At 42.0% G+C, this 16,280-nt stretch overlaps 1 protein-coding gene across 17 annotated transcripts in view; it reads right to left on the minus strand.

The window, feature by feature from the left end:
• The window catches only part of LOC311442984 (uncharacterized protein), a 33,379-nt gene extending 20,899 nt beyond the window's left edge, over nucleotides 1-12,480 (minus strand). For 14 of the 17 annotated variants that reach the window (XR_014697000.1, XR_014697002.1, XR_014697003.1 and 11 more), the window contains exons 1-2: nucleotides 3,807-3,862; nucleotides 3,615-3,694 (exon numbers count right to left, since the gene is read on the minus strand). Coding sequence is in view for 1 of the 17 variants with exons in the window: in XM_084532776.1 (XP_084388902.1) it covers nucleotides 12,242-12,393 (152 nt within the window). In the remaining 16 variants the exon portion in view is untranslated. Of the gene's footprint in view, nucleotides 1-708; nucleotides 764-3,614; nucleotides 3,695-3,806; nucleotides 3,863-12,241 lie in introns of those variants that run through there. The other 3 variants (XR_014697015.1, XR_014697016.1, XM_084532776.1) reach the window with 3 other exon arrangements.
• Between the last annotated feature and the right edge of the window lie 3,800 nt (nucleotides 12,481-16,280).

A 16,280-nucleotide genomic window follows, 5' to 3' on the forward strand; every position in this document is an offset into this window, starting at 1 on the left:
TTAATCTATTTTAGAATTATAAAACTGAGATGAAAAGCTGTGCTGCTATCTTGCAGAAGGACTCTGGCATGCAGTTCAACCACAAAAAGTACGTATGAGAGTCACAAGTCTAGCAGAATTTTGAGATTTTTTTCCCTCAAGTACTGTTCTGTATGGTACAACATCATATAACAAGAGGCACTAAAAAGAGAGACTTTAACTTTACCAAACGTGGACTTTATCTCTGTGTCCGTTAAAAAAAAAAAAAAAAAAGTGGTTCTAGATGCATCTATAACCTTGCCACCAAAGCAGAGAGAGATGCAATCTCTACCAGAAGAGGTAACAAGAAGCATTTAGAAGTATTTTCATGTTTCTAAGTCCAGCCCTTTTCCCTAAAGCAAAACCTCAGCTTTGCTCCAAAACAGGAATGGTATCTGACAGTCAAAGAGAATTTTCTTGAAAAGGAAGCCTGGAGTATGAAGAAAAAGCTGAAGATTTTGAGCATGGGAAAACAGGGTAACCTTACCCTGATTCTGAATTCATCCCATTTTCACTGAGAAGCAACAGGGAATTTGTAATCTCCACACAACTCCAACAGTTCTAAATGAATAAAAAGATTGAGATTGACCTGCTGAATTTGACCATTATTTTAATGAAAAATTCCCATCTAAGGACTAAAAGACTTGGCCCTCAGAAATCCAACTTGTACTTGCAGAGCTGTTTACTGACCTTTTCTGTAAGCCGATGTAGTCACGAGCAGTAAGATCAAAGGCCTGATGAATGTCTGATGTGAAGTGAAAAGAAAAGGCTTCAGGCTCTTTCCCTTAGAGACTGATGAACACTCATTTCCAGTTAATTTAATAGGATATATGATGAAAAAAGGACTCCTGTATGCATTACATTGAATGCAATCTCTTGTATTTTCTCGGCCTAAGTGGCCAGTCTGTTGCAGTGAATCTGTGTGTTAACAGATACACAACATTGTCAGATGAACCTGCCTCTTCAGGGCTCAGCTTGCAAAGCTCTGGATGCACCATGCTGTAGAAATCATACACCCGTGGCATAATGTAGGTTTGGGGTGGATATAGAAACTCAAAGATACGGTTGGTTTGTGGCAAACAGCTGAGATGATCTAAAGCCTCCAGTGGGACCAGCAAAGCTTCACTATTTGGAAGGGAGCAGCAGTGATAACAACCATGATGGTCTGAGTGCTGTTTTAGGGCTGTGAAATGATTAAAGCAAGGGCATGAAGGAGGAGTGTACTCTAAGGCAGTGATTATCAGCATCAGACTTTAAGCTGACATGTGAAATTGAATAGCGCATTTCTTGACTTGTGAACATTTTACTTCCAAGCCATCTCTGAGTTTTTTTTTCTTGTTGTTGTTGTTGGTTTTTTTGCACAGGAACAAAGCCACACACCTTGAAGGAGCAATGGCAAGCCCAGCATGAAGCAGCCCACTGCCTATGGTACGGCTCAGTGGGAGCAGCTTTCCCCATACACCTCTCAGCACCAACTCCTGCAAGTTTCATGGAAGGGAGGAACACAAAAATATTCCTATGTGCATGCCCACTGATAGTTCCTAGCCCGACTCCCTCTGTACAAAAGTAAAACTCAAAGCCTTTGAAAAAAGAGTATATATTCTTTCATTTCCACTTGGAAGACAATAATTCATTCCTATACATAATGATTTTGGAAGGAGCATAATGAAAGGGAAGATGGAAAATGTCAATACCATTCAATGAAATACATTTAGTGAAGCTGAGCATTTGGCCTTTGTCAATCCTGCTGGGATAGTCAGGGCTGTAAAATGGTTCAGTGCTTGTCTGCACTTTTAAAACCTTTTATTTTTCTCCTACAGGAGATAGTGTAATGCTGGAAAGACTGTGATTTACCTTTGCAGAGGATCTAAAAGGAGACATGCTCCCAAAAGTGCATTTTACCTGGGGAAGCTACAGCTGCTGCACCTGTACACTATTCTTTCAAATTTAGCCTAGCACCCACCCTCTCTTCTCCCTGAGACTCAGCATTCCCATTCCATATCAAACGCATATGAGATGCTACCATATGAGATGGTCTCTGAATGCTGAAACTGCTCCAAAGAAACTATAAACTATTTCAGTTGTAGCAGGTCCTACTTGCACAAAAAAAGGATTGCCACGATTACTCTCTGCAAATCAGGACTGCAGAGATAGCTCTGCAAATATCTGCTTACCATGTTTTCTGCAGCCTCCTTATTGTTTTCTTATCCTCCATTCTGTTTTCTGTAGAGTTAGTCTTTTGTCCTAAGCACGTTGGTGCAAGCACTTTCTTTATTTTTTCTTGGGATTTTCTTGGCACTTACCACAGTGGCAAATAGGACTTTACCCAGGCTTCAGAGATCAGATGATGGTCACAATACTAATTAATAATAGCTCCAAACACTTTTGGGCCTCATCAAAGTTTTAATCTCTTTATGCTGAGTAGTTCAGTTTGCTTTTGTATACAATTGTGTCCAGAATTACCCCAACTGATAAACTGCCAGTCAGCAAGAAGAGCTCTGATTTCATTACCTCCCAAGTAGACGTACACTGGAAATAGTCAGAAGAGCAACAGGGTTAAGTCTCTTCTATAACTAACATTAACATAGGCATGAATTTTGTCTGAGGTTCCAGTTCTTAAGCAGTCATCCTACAGCCTATCTGCTGTGCCTTACAGACACTGTCCACTTTAACTAATTAATACAAACTTTGGGTTTTAAACTAGAAAAATGGAGATGTCAGCAAGAAAATGAACCAATTCAGGAGCTTCAGCCCTTCCTGTGCCTAAATCCAACTGCTAGTCTCAATGGCAATAAATTAGTGTTTAAAACACTTTAGCTTTTCATCATCCATTACAGTAAACATCCGCTGCTCATTTATTTTCCTGCTGCAGGATCATTGTCTTCACAAGTCTGAATGAATTGATTTCTTCAAATTGGGCTGGGTATCACGAGAGGGCTAAATATTCCCAACAGACCAGAGCATGAACTGAGTGGTGTATGTGTGTGAAATAAATTCTCATCCAAAGAAGGAGGAAGTGACAGATCAATACAAAGCTACCATTACAAGTCCGGGAGTGCCAGGAAAACCACACAGCGCACATACGAGTAAAATGGGGCCTCCTAGATAAGAAGGAAAGTATGACTTTTCCCATTTTATAGTTAAAATGGAATTTTAGGATGGAAGTCAAATAATTTGAGAGAGATCAAAAAACAAACCTTAAAATGATGAAGAAAACCCAGGAATTCTGGATGTTACCCCCACACTTTCTGTTCCCAGCTATGCTGACATCTGAATTTGTAAGAAAATAAAATATACAATAAAATAACCATGGATCATAAGTCACTGCAATTTATGCTGGCAGGAGGTACCTTAGTTTTGCATTTCTGAGATGAATCAGAAAGCAAAAAGACAAGGAAAGTTTTTTTCCTGTCCAATAAAATTCCATTACTCTGTCTGACTGGTTTTGCATACACAGACACACACGTGCGTGCACTTGCATTCAATGTTGCTGCATGATATTGGGTTTTCTGGATCAGTCTCAAAGCTGGCATTACTTAGAAAACCAAGAGCTTCTCCTCTGCTTGTTTATGGACCATGAATGAGATTGCACTTACCTTGATGATCCTTCTATTAGACCACATTTCATGACAGTAACATAGCCTGCGCCAAAGAGAGGACACATCCACACGAGGATCTGTCAAAAGGTGTCAATGCATCACTCTGAACATGCCCAGGAAACACCTATTTGTCTCTCATCCTTTAATTTAATCTAGTTTTTCTCTTTTCTGGTTTCTTTCCTTTTTTACCTGCTCACCAAATGGAATCGCGCTGATAGGAAGGCAGAGATACCAGCTGCTCTGTAACTCTCTCCATTTATCTCTCTTAGGTACTTATGTGCCTGCTTAACAATATGCACCTGCTTGAATCCATCCTTATTCAGTGAAACATTCAGAACTCATTGTGAGCCCCACTGATACCAAGCAGAGTTAAACACAGTTAATGTCATGCTTAAAATTCTGCCCAGATGAGTAGTGCTTTGTCAAATCTTTTTATGGCACTGAATACCTTAGCAATGCAGGTGTAAATGACCTTCAAAAAGCAGCTTATTACAGTTGTTCACAGGAGTTAAGGACCAATACTTTAGGGGACAGTTAAGGAAATGTACCTGACTTTAGATCTTTGCCGCTCACAAGCAAAAGTTCAAGGAAGCTGGGATGAGAAGGCTCAATCGACTCAAAAAATCACAAAAGCCCTGAGAAATAAATGCACAAAGATGCTATTTTTAAAGTTCTTGGGATAAAAATTGCTCTTAGCTGCCATAAAACTCAAAAGGCTTCTGTATGTTTCATTTTATCTGCCTAAAAGCTTATTTTACATGTTGCAAAATACAAAGGTAACGTGGGGTGTTGTTTCGTAGCTGCTTACCTACAATTTTCAAAACCTGAAAATTATGATCAAATAATGAGACCACCCCAGTGAAAACCTTCCAATATCTCAGATGCTATCCTGACTCATCATGACTAAAGCAATAATTTATCTCTGTTACAATCAGTACACTTATTTTCCATCAATGACAGAAATAACCTAGAAAATGTATGGAGTGGACTCATAAAAGACTCTGTGCCAGAGTAGGTGGAGTGAGGACTCCAAAACTGTACCTGTGGTCTATTTATCCTCAAGAATATAAAATAAATAAAACTGTTTCTAGCCTAAAGACAAATTGTCTGTGGTGTTTGTAAGAGCCATCTGTTCTCCAGGAGATCACTGACCACTGCACAAATGGAGTGGCAGTGCCTAATGGGAGGTGGCTAGCAGGCAGGCACAGAGAGCAAGCTGAACAGCTCAGCCTCTAACTGCTAAAAACTGGTGCTGGTTGAGCTGCCTGGCTGAACTGCCAACGGCTCGGCCATTAGAGGGCTAAGGACATTTATCTGCAGACAGTTTTAGGGCTCTTCATCAATTTTCATCTCTCTGTTCTTTTCTAACCCTCTATAAACTCCATCTGGTCTTTGGATCCGCCTGGAGCTTTGTGCACGATAAAACTAATGCACCCAGGGTGGAAGGTGTGTGAAAGCCATAGAAAAGGAGTAGATTTTGCAAAGGCAAACATTTACATTTTTATTTTTCTGTTCTCTCTGATGCAGCCACAAGAACCATATCACTGAGAGCCCCAGAAAGTCCTTCCCAAGGGCTGGGAGGCTTATGGCTGGGTGTGCTGTGGAGGCACCAAGGTCCCAGCGCTCACCAGTGCCTCAGTGCTGCATTTCTTTTGGTGCTCAGATAAGTCTTTTGCCTTGAGAAAGCTCTTACAGAGCACAGTTCATCTTCCCAGCAATACATTCACCACGGGCTTGCCAGAGATGACTGCTTTGCACCACTTCCCCTGTTCAATCTGCTGAGATATTTGTGTCTGGCTCTCCCTACCCCTGAAATCTCTCCCCAGTAAAGCCACTTTGCTATGAGGCACCAGTGAAGCTCCCAGCTAGTAAAGGAAATGATGAGGCAGAAGGCATGGCCCCTGTAGGAGGTAAATCATGACAACACAGCTTGCAAATAACATCAGACATCACCACGCTCATCCAAAGCCAGCCGAAGAGCTCTCCCATTTGAGTTTCCCCCATCACCTCTTTGCATGCACACAGCACAACTGCTCATACGCAAAGCCAGTGGACGACTGCATGGAAATAAAAACACACAGGGTAAAACTAAATCAAATCCTGCTCCTCCTGACAGCTGGAAAAGGAAGGTTGGGGTGTTTATCGTTTTCCTATTTTTCACCCTCACAGTGAACCATGAGAGCCTGTGACACTGGATACCTAAGAAGAATCCGTATAGAAAGGATGCAGCATTATAAGGAGGATAAAATAACTGAAGCAAGCTCAGCCCCTTTGCCCAGAAGGCAAATTCATTGCTATTTCACTTCAATGCCTGCTGAAGCTGTGGACTCCTCCCTTGGTCTCAGCAGTGATTTTATTTCCTTAATTAATCAATTACACATGTAACTGTGGTCCATTAGCAAGGCAGATGATTGTCTTCAGTCTCTGATTACTGGTTTTGGAAGGACCCAAAAATATTTCAGTTAAGATGAATAGATTTCCTCTATGAGGTTTTAATGAGACCATTTAGCATTAAAAAAGAAAAAAACAACAAACAAACAAACAGACAAAAAAAAAATAAAATGGGCATAATAAGCCAACTCCACCTGCATCATGCACTTGGGAGAAACAACAGGCCCCAGTTTTAGACCTTGTCTGTGCTTAATTGTACTTGGAAGAGCACATAATGGAAGGCTAATGGTACCTATGTGTTTAGTTCACTTAGCAGCACAAAGGGGATGATTTCCTACATGCAGTATAGCACTTTGCTTGGCTGCTTTATAAGATAATGATCAGGAGACATACATTAGTAATAGACTGCCAGGATCAGCGTGTCCTGGGTTATAAACCCCAGCTGGTCATGATCATAGTTATTAATAATAACAGTAATTTGCATTTGTAAATCACATATGACCACAAAAGCTACCAGAGTCTGTTTATACAATACACATATTACAGTAAGTCTAATTTCACCTGTGTATAAATATATGGGCATTTTCCAGCGCAGGGGCATGTTTTCAAAGACGCAAAACCTGGGTTCTTGTTGCCACTCAGTGCACTGAGCTGCTCACGAATATCCAGCCAGGATTTCAGCACTCACTTTTCTGACATCTTACTACACCGTGTGTGTGTACGCTTTTCATTAATCTGCTATTGACAAGAAGAGCTCAGCGCAGTGACTTTAAATATTATCTGGAAGTCTGAAAGCTTCTAGTCTCCACGAAGTGCTTGCCCCTGTGTCACTGCCATTATTACCGGCTAATTTGCATTTATATACTTTGTTTCGTATTGTATTTACCACCTTCTGTCTGTTTTCCTTCCTGGCACTGAGGATGCAAACAACAATCAACATGTGACATCAGCTACTGCTTACAACTGTCCCTATCCCTGTTGCCTTTCGTCAGCCTTTCTTAATGTTTTACTGATTATTTTTCAAACTGAGAGGCCGAGAGCCAGGAAATTCCTGAAAAATTAGTTCTGAATGCAAGTGCTAAAAATACACATTTCATATAAGGCTGAAAAGAAGACAAAGTGTTCCCCCGACTACATTTGCCAAAACATCTCTGAAATCCAAATAAATTAAACTTCTTATTCAATCAGCACTGCCAAGTAGATGGGTACAAGCATCTTGCTCTCCAGCAGTGAGCATTGGATAACAAGTATATTAGCCAGATTGTAGGACTTATTCTGGTCTTTGTTCTACCAGGAGTAGGAGGACCAAGGCCTTCACATTCTTGCTGGAGCAGATGTCCTACATCCCTGACAGAGCACTTCCAGAGCTCCTGGTGCTGTCCCAACCTATGAAGTCAACTGGGCTTTCACCCCTCTGCCTTCTAAGGATATTCAGGCACCATAGTGGAGTGAAATTTCAGAAATAAAAGGATAAAATGGCCCAAAAGCCAGTATGAAGGCAGTTCACTAAGGAGCAATTTGCATTGTAAAGAAGCCTCATAAATATGCAGCCTATTAATATCTGCCTCCGTTTGTGACAAATGTCACCAGGCTGATTTGAGTTGCTTTGGAGGCAGAACAGATAGCAATTATGTATCACCCCTGAAGACTCTCTCAACAAATGATTCACATTTGAGGGGACATGTTTTCTTTTGTTGTGTTTTCCTGAATAGTAATTTCAACACTAAAGTCCAGGTTTTCAAAGGCTTCAGACTTAGGGTCACCTCTTTGTGCCATTTGCATCTCCCTGCTGCATCCTCCCTATTGGATGATGCACAAACTTGAAAGAAAAACCTGCCAAGGATCAGAAAGTAATGGAGACAATTAAGGCTTTGGGCATTTCACATAGCTTCAGGGCTACGGTGGCTGAGGACAAGTTTTCTGAAGGTGTGTCAATACTAAGTCTTGCAGACCAGACCCTTGAAGGTTTCTACTGCAAGCTGTGGTGAGATCAAGAAAATATATTCAGCTCCCCTGTAGGAAAATGTGAGTAAAGTGAAATCTGTAGTGCCAGAATGTCACCTTTATAATCTTGACCACCTACATTTTACAGCCACAGTCTTGTTCTTCTCCTTCTAGCCCACTGCACCCATGTCTTCAAGGAACCAAGTATCTCTTGCATATCTATCAGTAATCACTTCTAAATTGTGTCTTTTATCTCCTGCCTTTCTAATATCTTTATGTATTTGTATATCTCAGGACAGACAAGCAAAAGACAGAAATTTCCTGGGCTGTGAATAGTCTGACTTAGGGACATCTTTTTTTTCCCTTCGATTGCACACATACCTTTAACAGGCAATAAACTTTGGATCTTGAAGTAGGGCACTCAGCGAGATGAGTGAAAGTTCAGGAATCATTTGAATGTGATCATCTAACTTATTTATATTTGTATTTAGTTTGTGGAATAAAACGTCAATGTAATTGAGCATCTTGAGTGCAATGTGTAGCTTTTGTAGTTTCAGGTGTTTCTGAAAATTGTCAGAGAAACGTGCCATTGCCTGGCCCTTGCTGTAGTTTGACACTTTTAAGAAATTTGTCATAGAAGAAATGCTCTTACTGGACCTCAGGCATTCAGAGGAGAAAACAAGCTCAAAGAGAGGCCAAAATTTCACTCCAATTCACCTGGTGGACTCTCAGCAAGAAGCCCATGAAACAGATCCCTGGGGGAGGGAACAGAGTACCAGAATCTGTTGCTTCTCCAGAAGCTGATGACTGCTGATGGGAGCCGTCAGTCCCCAGACACCACAAATCCCTACCCCAGCAGGCACTGACTGGGTGCCTTGTTTTACATCCCATTATAGAGGTACCACTTCTCCACTGCCATCCAGTCCTCTCCATCTCTCAGGCAGTTTAAGAGGCAGTAATAGCAAAGTTATCAACACCTTCCCATTTTCTGTTTTGTTACCTCCGGTACAAATATCCATTACACATTCTGACAAGGAGAAAATGAAATTGCAAAGTGTTAGGCTGCAGGTATTTAGTTTAACGATTGGGGCTGTCTTTAAAACACTATAATGACACCATCCCAGCCAGATAACTTAGAGATAGGGTATTATGGAGATTTCTACACTTTGAATTTAAATTAAAATTTGCTGTGATTTAAGATGTTATCTGCTTTGAAGGTCTGTGCTTTCCTTGGAGAAAATAATTATTCTCAGCTAATAATGTGAGTCTCTAGGCTAGTGATTAGTATTTTTGCAACAGTGTAAATTTGCTTTCTATTGTCAAAGACTCAGGTGCATTATTTACTGCGTGATAATCGATCTGGAATGAATCTTTGACTCGAAAGGACATCTATTCTTTAAAGCTCATCATCACCTTGCCCTGCTTTTGTTTATGCCTCAGATTGGAAGGTATATTTTTCTTTGTGATTTGCAGAAGTCATTGCCAAATGCTTGAAAGTCCATCAGCCATGTTACCTTGAAGATCTCTTTTATGAATGATAACAACGACGATGACAATAAATAAAGCACAATTATGTCCAAAGAGATACAAGGTAGTCACTTGTGAGGTGTGATTGCAAAGATAGTTAGTAAGAAAGATGTAAGGCCAATACAGTCAGCACCATCCCCATGTCTCAGTTTGAAACACAATTAATCAGGCCCCAATTCAAGGACTTTACTCTAAGGTTTAATGTCAGGCAGTAGTTTCTCGTTACAGATGGAAAGGGGAACACAAGAACTAATAGCTCAGGGTTATGACCACGGAGCTGCTCAGACCAAATAAAAAAATAAATAAATTGTATTGCTTTGTTCCTGAATTAGCTCAAGGGCAGACACTCAACTAGATTAGGATCCCTATATGGCAAACACAAAGATGGAGATTTTCCTCCCAGTTTTTCTTAATGCTTTGTGCCGTTATATTCAGAAGTATACCTTAAAGTGGTCTGGGGAGGTATCTACCAAACAACAGCAGAGGAGATCTGTTAGGAGTCATCTTCCAGTAAAAAGTAGCCATTACACACTATACCATGCCTTGTATATGAGCCTCCCTCAGCAGAGTGGGCTCATAGATATCCACTGTCTGGTTCTTTGCTAGCAGAGCACTCTCCTATATTTGGAGAATCCCAGAGATCGGGTGCACAGGAACCTACAGGTTCCTACTGCTGAAACACCAGAAAATCTTGCTGAGACATGCATGCTGATTAGCTCAGCCCTTATCCCTTCCCTGGCACTGTCTCACATACTGGGAATTCCTGGGATGACAGTGACTGAACATATTGGATTTACATAATCTTGCTTAAAAATCAACATGGAATTTGCATTGTGTTGCCAGATTTCAGTTGCAGGGGTGGATCTTTGGGGAAGTCATACCTGAAGATAAACAAATAAAACAGAAAGAAAGTGACAGGAGCTGATTTTCACAGATTTTTGCTATGCGTTGAATCATCTCAGAGATCTAGTTTGGAAAGTCTTTCTTTTGAAGTGAGAAAAAACTGCCAGTCTTCCAGTGAGCCACAGCATTGTCCTTATTCTCATTCAGAGAACCTGCCACCCACGCTCCATTGGTTGGGGCTTGCATACATGATAGAAATTCAAGGTGAGGCTTTTTGTTTTGCATTTTCATCAGTGTTGTACTAGGAGAAACCAGAACCTGGTGGAAAGGCCCATTATAATGCCTCACATCAAGCAGATAGTGGTCAGAAAAGGGTCTGGATTTGAACTTTTTTTTTTCCTGTATGTTTTCTAACATTTTCATGCATCATTTTCCTATTTGGATTTCTTCATTGTGAAATCCTGTCTCTTAAACTCATTAAAGGCATTTTTTTCATCTCCAGTGGACATTGGAAATTTGCAATAACCTTGGTCATGATGTAGGGATACACTAAGCTGCAGCCTTGAACTCTGAGGTATGTATGGCATTCACCCAAAGTTACCTCTTTTCCCTCCTTAATCAACATTTCTTCCACTTAAGTTTTCTACTAAGCCTTGACTAAGGAGACAAGGAAACTGGTTACTTTGGGTTAAATTTGCACCACTTTAAAAGGAAGCTGTTTTAAATGACCTAGAAGAGGGATGTGCTGAAATGCCACAATATCAGGACACTGAAAGTAACTGACCCCACAAAACCTCTAAAAACCTGCTGAAGAAGGTCTCTCGGGCACCTAATGCATCGGTGACCACACAGAGAGCAAGACATCTGCCCCGAGGGACCAGTGCAAAAGTGGCACTATTCCTGTCCCCATCCAGGTGGGACACAGAAGGGACAAATTGACACAGCAGCACCCTGCAGCTGAGCTGAGCCAGGGACACAAACTCTCTTTGGTTAGGTCAAACAAGCGCTGCAAAAAAAAGTTGTTCTGAAACATTTAAAGGCCTAAGGGCTCAGTACATGGCTAGTTTCTGCAGAGCAGTTTGTTGTTCAGGGGCCTAAGAGAAGGAGCAGGGCGGCTGGGAAGCTTTCAAAGCTCTTCTGTCCTTATCCTGAATAGGAAGGGATGAAAGCACTGAGTTTATCATTCAAAGATGTGTTTCAGGAGGCCACATACAATAACCTCTTCCCAGTCTGTAGCAGATTTCAAGGCTAAGAAAGGGCTCCCTCTGGAGAAATATTACCAGCTCCTTCTGAAATCCCGCAGCCTGCACAGAGCCTGCTCCTGCTCCAGAGGCATTTCTTCATGGAGAGCCTGGGAAGAGGTGGCAGTGCTACAGGGCTACAAAAGAGAGGAGCAAAGCCACTTGAGATTTGGTTTTGGTCTCCTTGTAAGTAGGTCTGCTTGTATTTACTGGATAGTTTTGGTTTTGTTTCTTTTACTGGATAGTTTCTTTACTGGATAGTTTTGGTTTTGTTTCTTTTGATTGTTTATTTTTTTTTTATTTTGAAGCAGAAGTTTTCCAGGGGAACCCAGCCTCTTGGTTCCTAGATAGAAACGCTCTATATAAAATTCACATTAGACAGCAGCTGCAGCCAGCCGTGGTGGTTGCAGACTGAACAGACTTAGCTCACAAATCTGGGGTGTAAAAACCCACTTAACCATGTCACAGGCCTCAGGATGGGCTCCGTGATTTCTAGAAGCTGTAAGAAAGGCAGCCGCACCATTTGTTTTTGCTATTGGGTTATTTTTCAGCAGGCTCAGTCCTCTGATTGAATCATATACCACCCATATCGGAAAGGCACTGAGGTTTTGTGGCTGCAGGTTGTTCTGAGGTGGTAAGCAATGTACTGACAGGTATGTGTGATGCCCTTCATCTTACCTTTGTGGCTGCCGCAGGAGCTCTCTGGGAAAAGCACTAGCCAGCCCTGGGTATTTCTCATCCAGCTGGAGTTTCACCACATTTTGACAAGGTGTTTGCCTCTTTGCTGGAAAACACACAGGAGCTGCAGGCCAGGAAAGCTTGAAACCCATTGCACTAGACTATTGAAGCAGAAACTCTCATTTTCTCCTCCATAATTACATTTGCTTTGCTCCAGGTTTGCACAACTCCCTCTTCAAAAGCTTTGGCGCTAGGCAGGGCTCCGTCCTTTCAAAACTTTCTAACCATTGCTCGATTTTGCCGCCTTTCCCTTACTTTCCTGGGGGGACCAGACCCCTGTGCTCTGCACCCGCTGGCAGCACCCGTGCCCAGTGCGGGTCCTGCCGGGGCCCCGGTGCTGGGCGCATCCAGCGGCAGCACTGTGGGGGCTGCCGGTGCTGCGGGCAGCTGCTGCCATCTTCTGGCCTGAGCCGGGCTCGTTTCTGATCCACACGGACTGGGGCAGAGGCAGCAAATGCACTCGAGATAATTGAGGTCACTCTATACATGCACTTGTGCACGTATAGTAGGTATAGGTATATGGCTGTTTGTATAGGTGAAGCAAGTGGTGGAACAAATAAGCTCTCACTTTTCAAATAGTACTTTTAAGGATTAATTAATATCTATAGTGCACTCAAAATGTAAAAGTCAGATATAAGCCCCAAACCTTATTATGGGTTAAGGATGCTGCAAGTTCCTTGGTTCCCACCGAAAACGGTCAAGGAAAACCTGCCACAATCTCTTTGTTTAACTTTCTGTGTGTTTTATACATTAGATTACAAAAAAAAAAAAAAAAAAAAAAAAAAAGTCTGAGAACTACAGGCTCATTTGATATCAGCCACAAAGTCATAGTTTGTAATCAGCAGGGCACTCAGCCTGCAGCAGTTTCTGCCCCAAGCTGGAAATTCAGGGCTCCAGTGTCCAGCACCAGTTGCCCAGCCAAGTGGTTGATTTTGAGTCAGTGTGAAGTCAAACCGCCAAATTGTATCTCCTCTTGAAAAGCCTCAAAAACAGTAAAGTTCTGAGATACAGAAGAATTGACAAAATAATGGTCTCGTTTACCATACACCAACTCAAATCACATTTCCAATATCCCAATTCACAATTCAAGCATCACTCAAACCTACTGCATTTAGTGGCTGCTGTAATTGCCATCATTTCCAGCCTTCTTCCTCCACTAGGTAACCTTCCCTGACAGCTTGGCTGAACCTGCGCATCCAGGGAATCTGGGTCATTTATTCGTGGTTACAGGAATCTATGCCTGAAACTCCACTTGGTGAACATAAGATGGTCAAGGTAAAATCATCAGTATGGAAAAACAGCAACACAGATTTACAAAGCTTTTCTTACCATCTAGTCTATCCCATGCTATCTCAGGCAACTGTGCCAAGTAATCCTGTTCTTAAATTCCCCAGGTCCTACTTTAAAACCAGTCTTTATTATTATTATTATTATTTATTTATTTATTTATTTTATTTTAACACAATTTCTCTCAGAAACCTTGTCTGCACATTCAAATATGGGATTTTCCTGCTTAATGAGATTGCAGCCTTACACACAGAATGTCAGATAGCCCGGAGTAAGGACTACTCTGAAGCACCTCTGAGGCTTTAACTACAAATCTCTGACCTTTATCTAAAAGCCTTTTTCTTCTAAGAAAATTATTTTTGACGGTGGTTGCTAATACACAGCCTTCTGTATAAAAGCAGAATACACACGAGGGGCTTATGAGCTGTAGTCACTGTAACTCTTTGTAGCCAGACAGGGGTATTGCAAACTTCCCAGCTGGCAGCTCCTGAGACCAGTCCCTACCAGCTGCTGTCTGTGGCCCACCCAGTAAGACCCCAGCCCAGATGGGTCCTCTGGCATCTGCTTGAACCCAAGCTGAGGAAAAATGCCTGGTTTGGTCTCCTGATGACTGATGAACCTACATGATTCCTTTATTATGTTTCCAATATCTAACAGCTTGAATATTAGCATTAGCATGTTGCACATGTAGTGCACTCAAGGAGAGGACTGGACACTAATGGACTTAACCTTTCTGTACCTAAATGCCTTACCAACAAGCCTGAAAAGAGTGTGCTATGTCAAATGCTGTGTGTAGCTACAAGAAACACCATTTTTTTATTAGACGTGTTCCTGTTGCTAAACTTTTCTTACACGGCACTTAAAAATACGTTATGCTTTCTTCATCAGAAATTTTTTCAGGCTATAGAGTTTCTTATGTAATGCATTAGGAAATGCACAGTGTGATAATGCAGTAGTAGAAGGGAGTCTTAATTGAGGTGGGATGGTGTGAGATAGCAAGGATGTACACATTGCAAACATCAGAGGAAGTCCCCACATTTTCAGAGTACAAAGTCACCCACAGCAACTCTTGTAAAAGGACTCAAAGTGCACATTAAACACAAACACTGCAGGAGCCATTCTTTTTCTTCCAGCTTTTTAATGTGACAGGGAGAACAAAAACAAAGTCCGTTGGAACAGCTGCAATTTCCAGTGACAACCAGACACAGATCAAATTAAAAAAAAAAAAAAAAAAAAAAAAAAAAAAAAAGTTTTAAATGAAGAAAAGGAACCAAGGAACCAAGGGATTGGAATTGGCTATCTCACACACAGAGCTGATAGAACACCTAAATGAAACATTTCATTAAATGCACGACACCGGGTGTTATTTACAGGGGAACTTGCAGTGTGTGAACATTTACACAGCTCTAGCATTACATACAGCAAAAAAATTTCTTCATTTTGTTTCCTTCACAGTTCCCAGGCTTGATTCTTCCTAAAAGCAGCATTGGCTAATACGAGGGTGAGAAACCAAGGGAGAAACTTGATGGAAATATAATGCATGGGGCTCAAATCTACATAAACCTAAAAATATACTCTCAGGTTTTATGTGTCCTTTGGAGAGTCAAAGGACATAAACAAGGACAGAAATTAACCTAGGATGTCCTTACCAGTGTCAGAGTATACTCTGTTGCTGGAAGTCTCAAAGCAGGACCTAGAAGAGACCTTAAGAAGTGCAGAAAGCTCAGCTCCGTGCAGCTTTGCTCTGTGCCGACTTGTGAACCCAGCCCAGGGGCCAGACAGCTCCCAGGCTCAGGGAATGTCCCTCACTGCATCTTTCCCCTGTCACCAAAGGACATTAGCTGACGGACCTCTCCCCAGAGTGCAGAACATCTGTCTCTGGATGTGGGTTTTCATAGTGTGGTCCTTTTCTTAGTCCAGAAGATCCATACACTGCCATTCATAAATCGCACAGCATTTCTGGGAGATGAGGATGGTACGGGCAAGCAGGGGGTCACCCCACCCAGCCCCAAGCAGCAGCCACTACCAGCAGGATGTGGCAGAATGAAATGTGATAGCAGAAGCAGTGCTGCACAACTGACGTTCAGGAAAAACAGTACATTAAATCAACGGGAATATAAGGAGGCAGAACTCTTATTGTAATGCCACTGGTCTTGTACAATAGCAACAGTGCTTTCTGTTCCTCTAAATACCTGTTTCTGCATGCTCAGGAACCCAGCAATGCTCCAGGGGCCCTGTTACTCCACTGTATGGATGAAGACACCAGGACCCAGCAGGCTGGTTTGGGTTCCCTACACCCATCTCTTCCAAGCCACAAAGTCCCTGGTTGAGTGGCTGGACTGGCATGCCACATATGCATGAAGAGGTCCAACTGTCCTCTACAGGAGGTTTTTGGGATTTAAGGCAAGTCCCCTGTCTTGGTCCTCTGTGCCCTCATTGCTGAAAAGTTCACAAATCCGAGGAAATGGTGCTCAGTGAGGATTGTTATTGGGCTGTGATCAGCACTTTTGCTCTGCAGATGATCCAGTAATAGCAGAACTCCAAGACATGGAGACTGTTCACTGTGGCAAGTGTAGGCAGGGAGAACTGCTGGAGGAGGCAAGCTGGCCCTTGCAGTGCAGCTACAATGCTGATTTTACAGCAGAAACAAAGCTGAGCCATCAGAGGAGGTGCCCGACAAGAAACCTCCCCA

Source organism: Aythya ferina, assembly GCF_964211825.1.
Source record: "Aythya ferina genome assembly, chromosome: 11".
Lineage (NCBI taxonomy): Eukaryota > Metazoa > Chordata > Aves > Anseriformes > Anatidae > Aythya > Aythya ferina.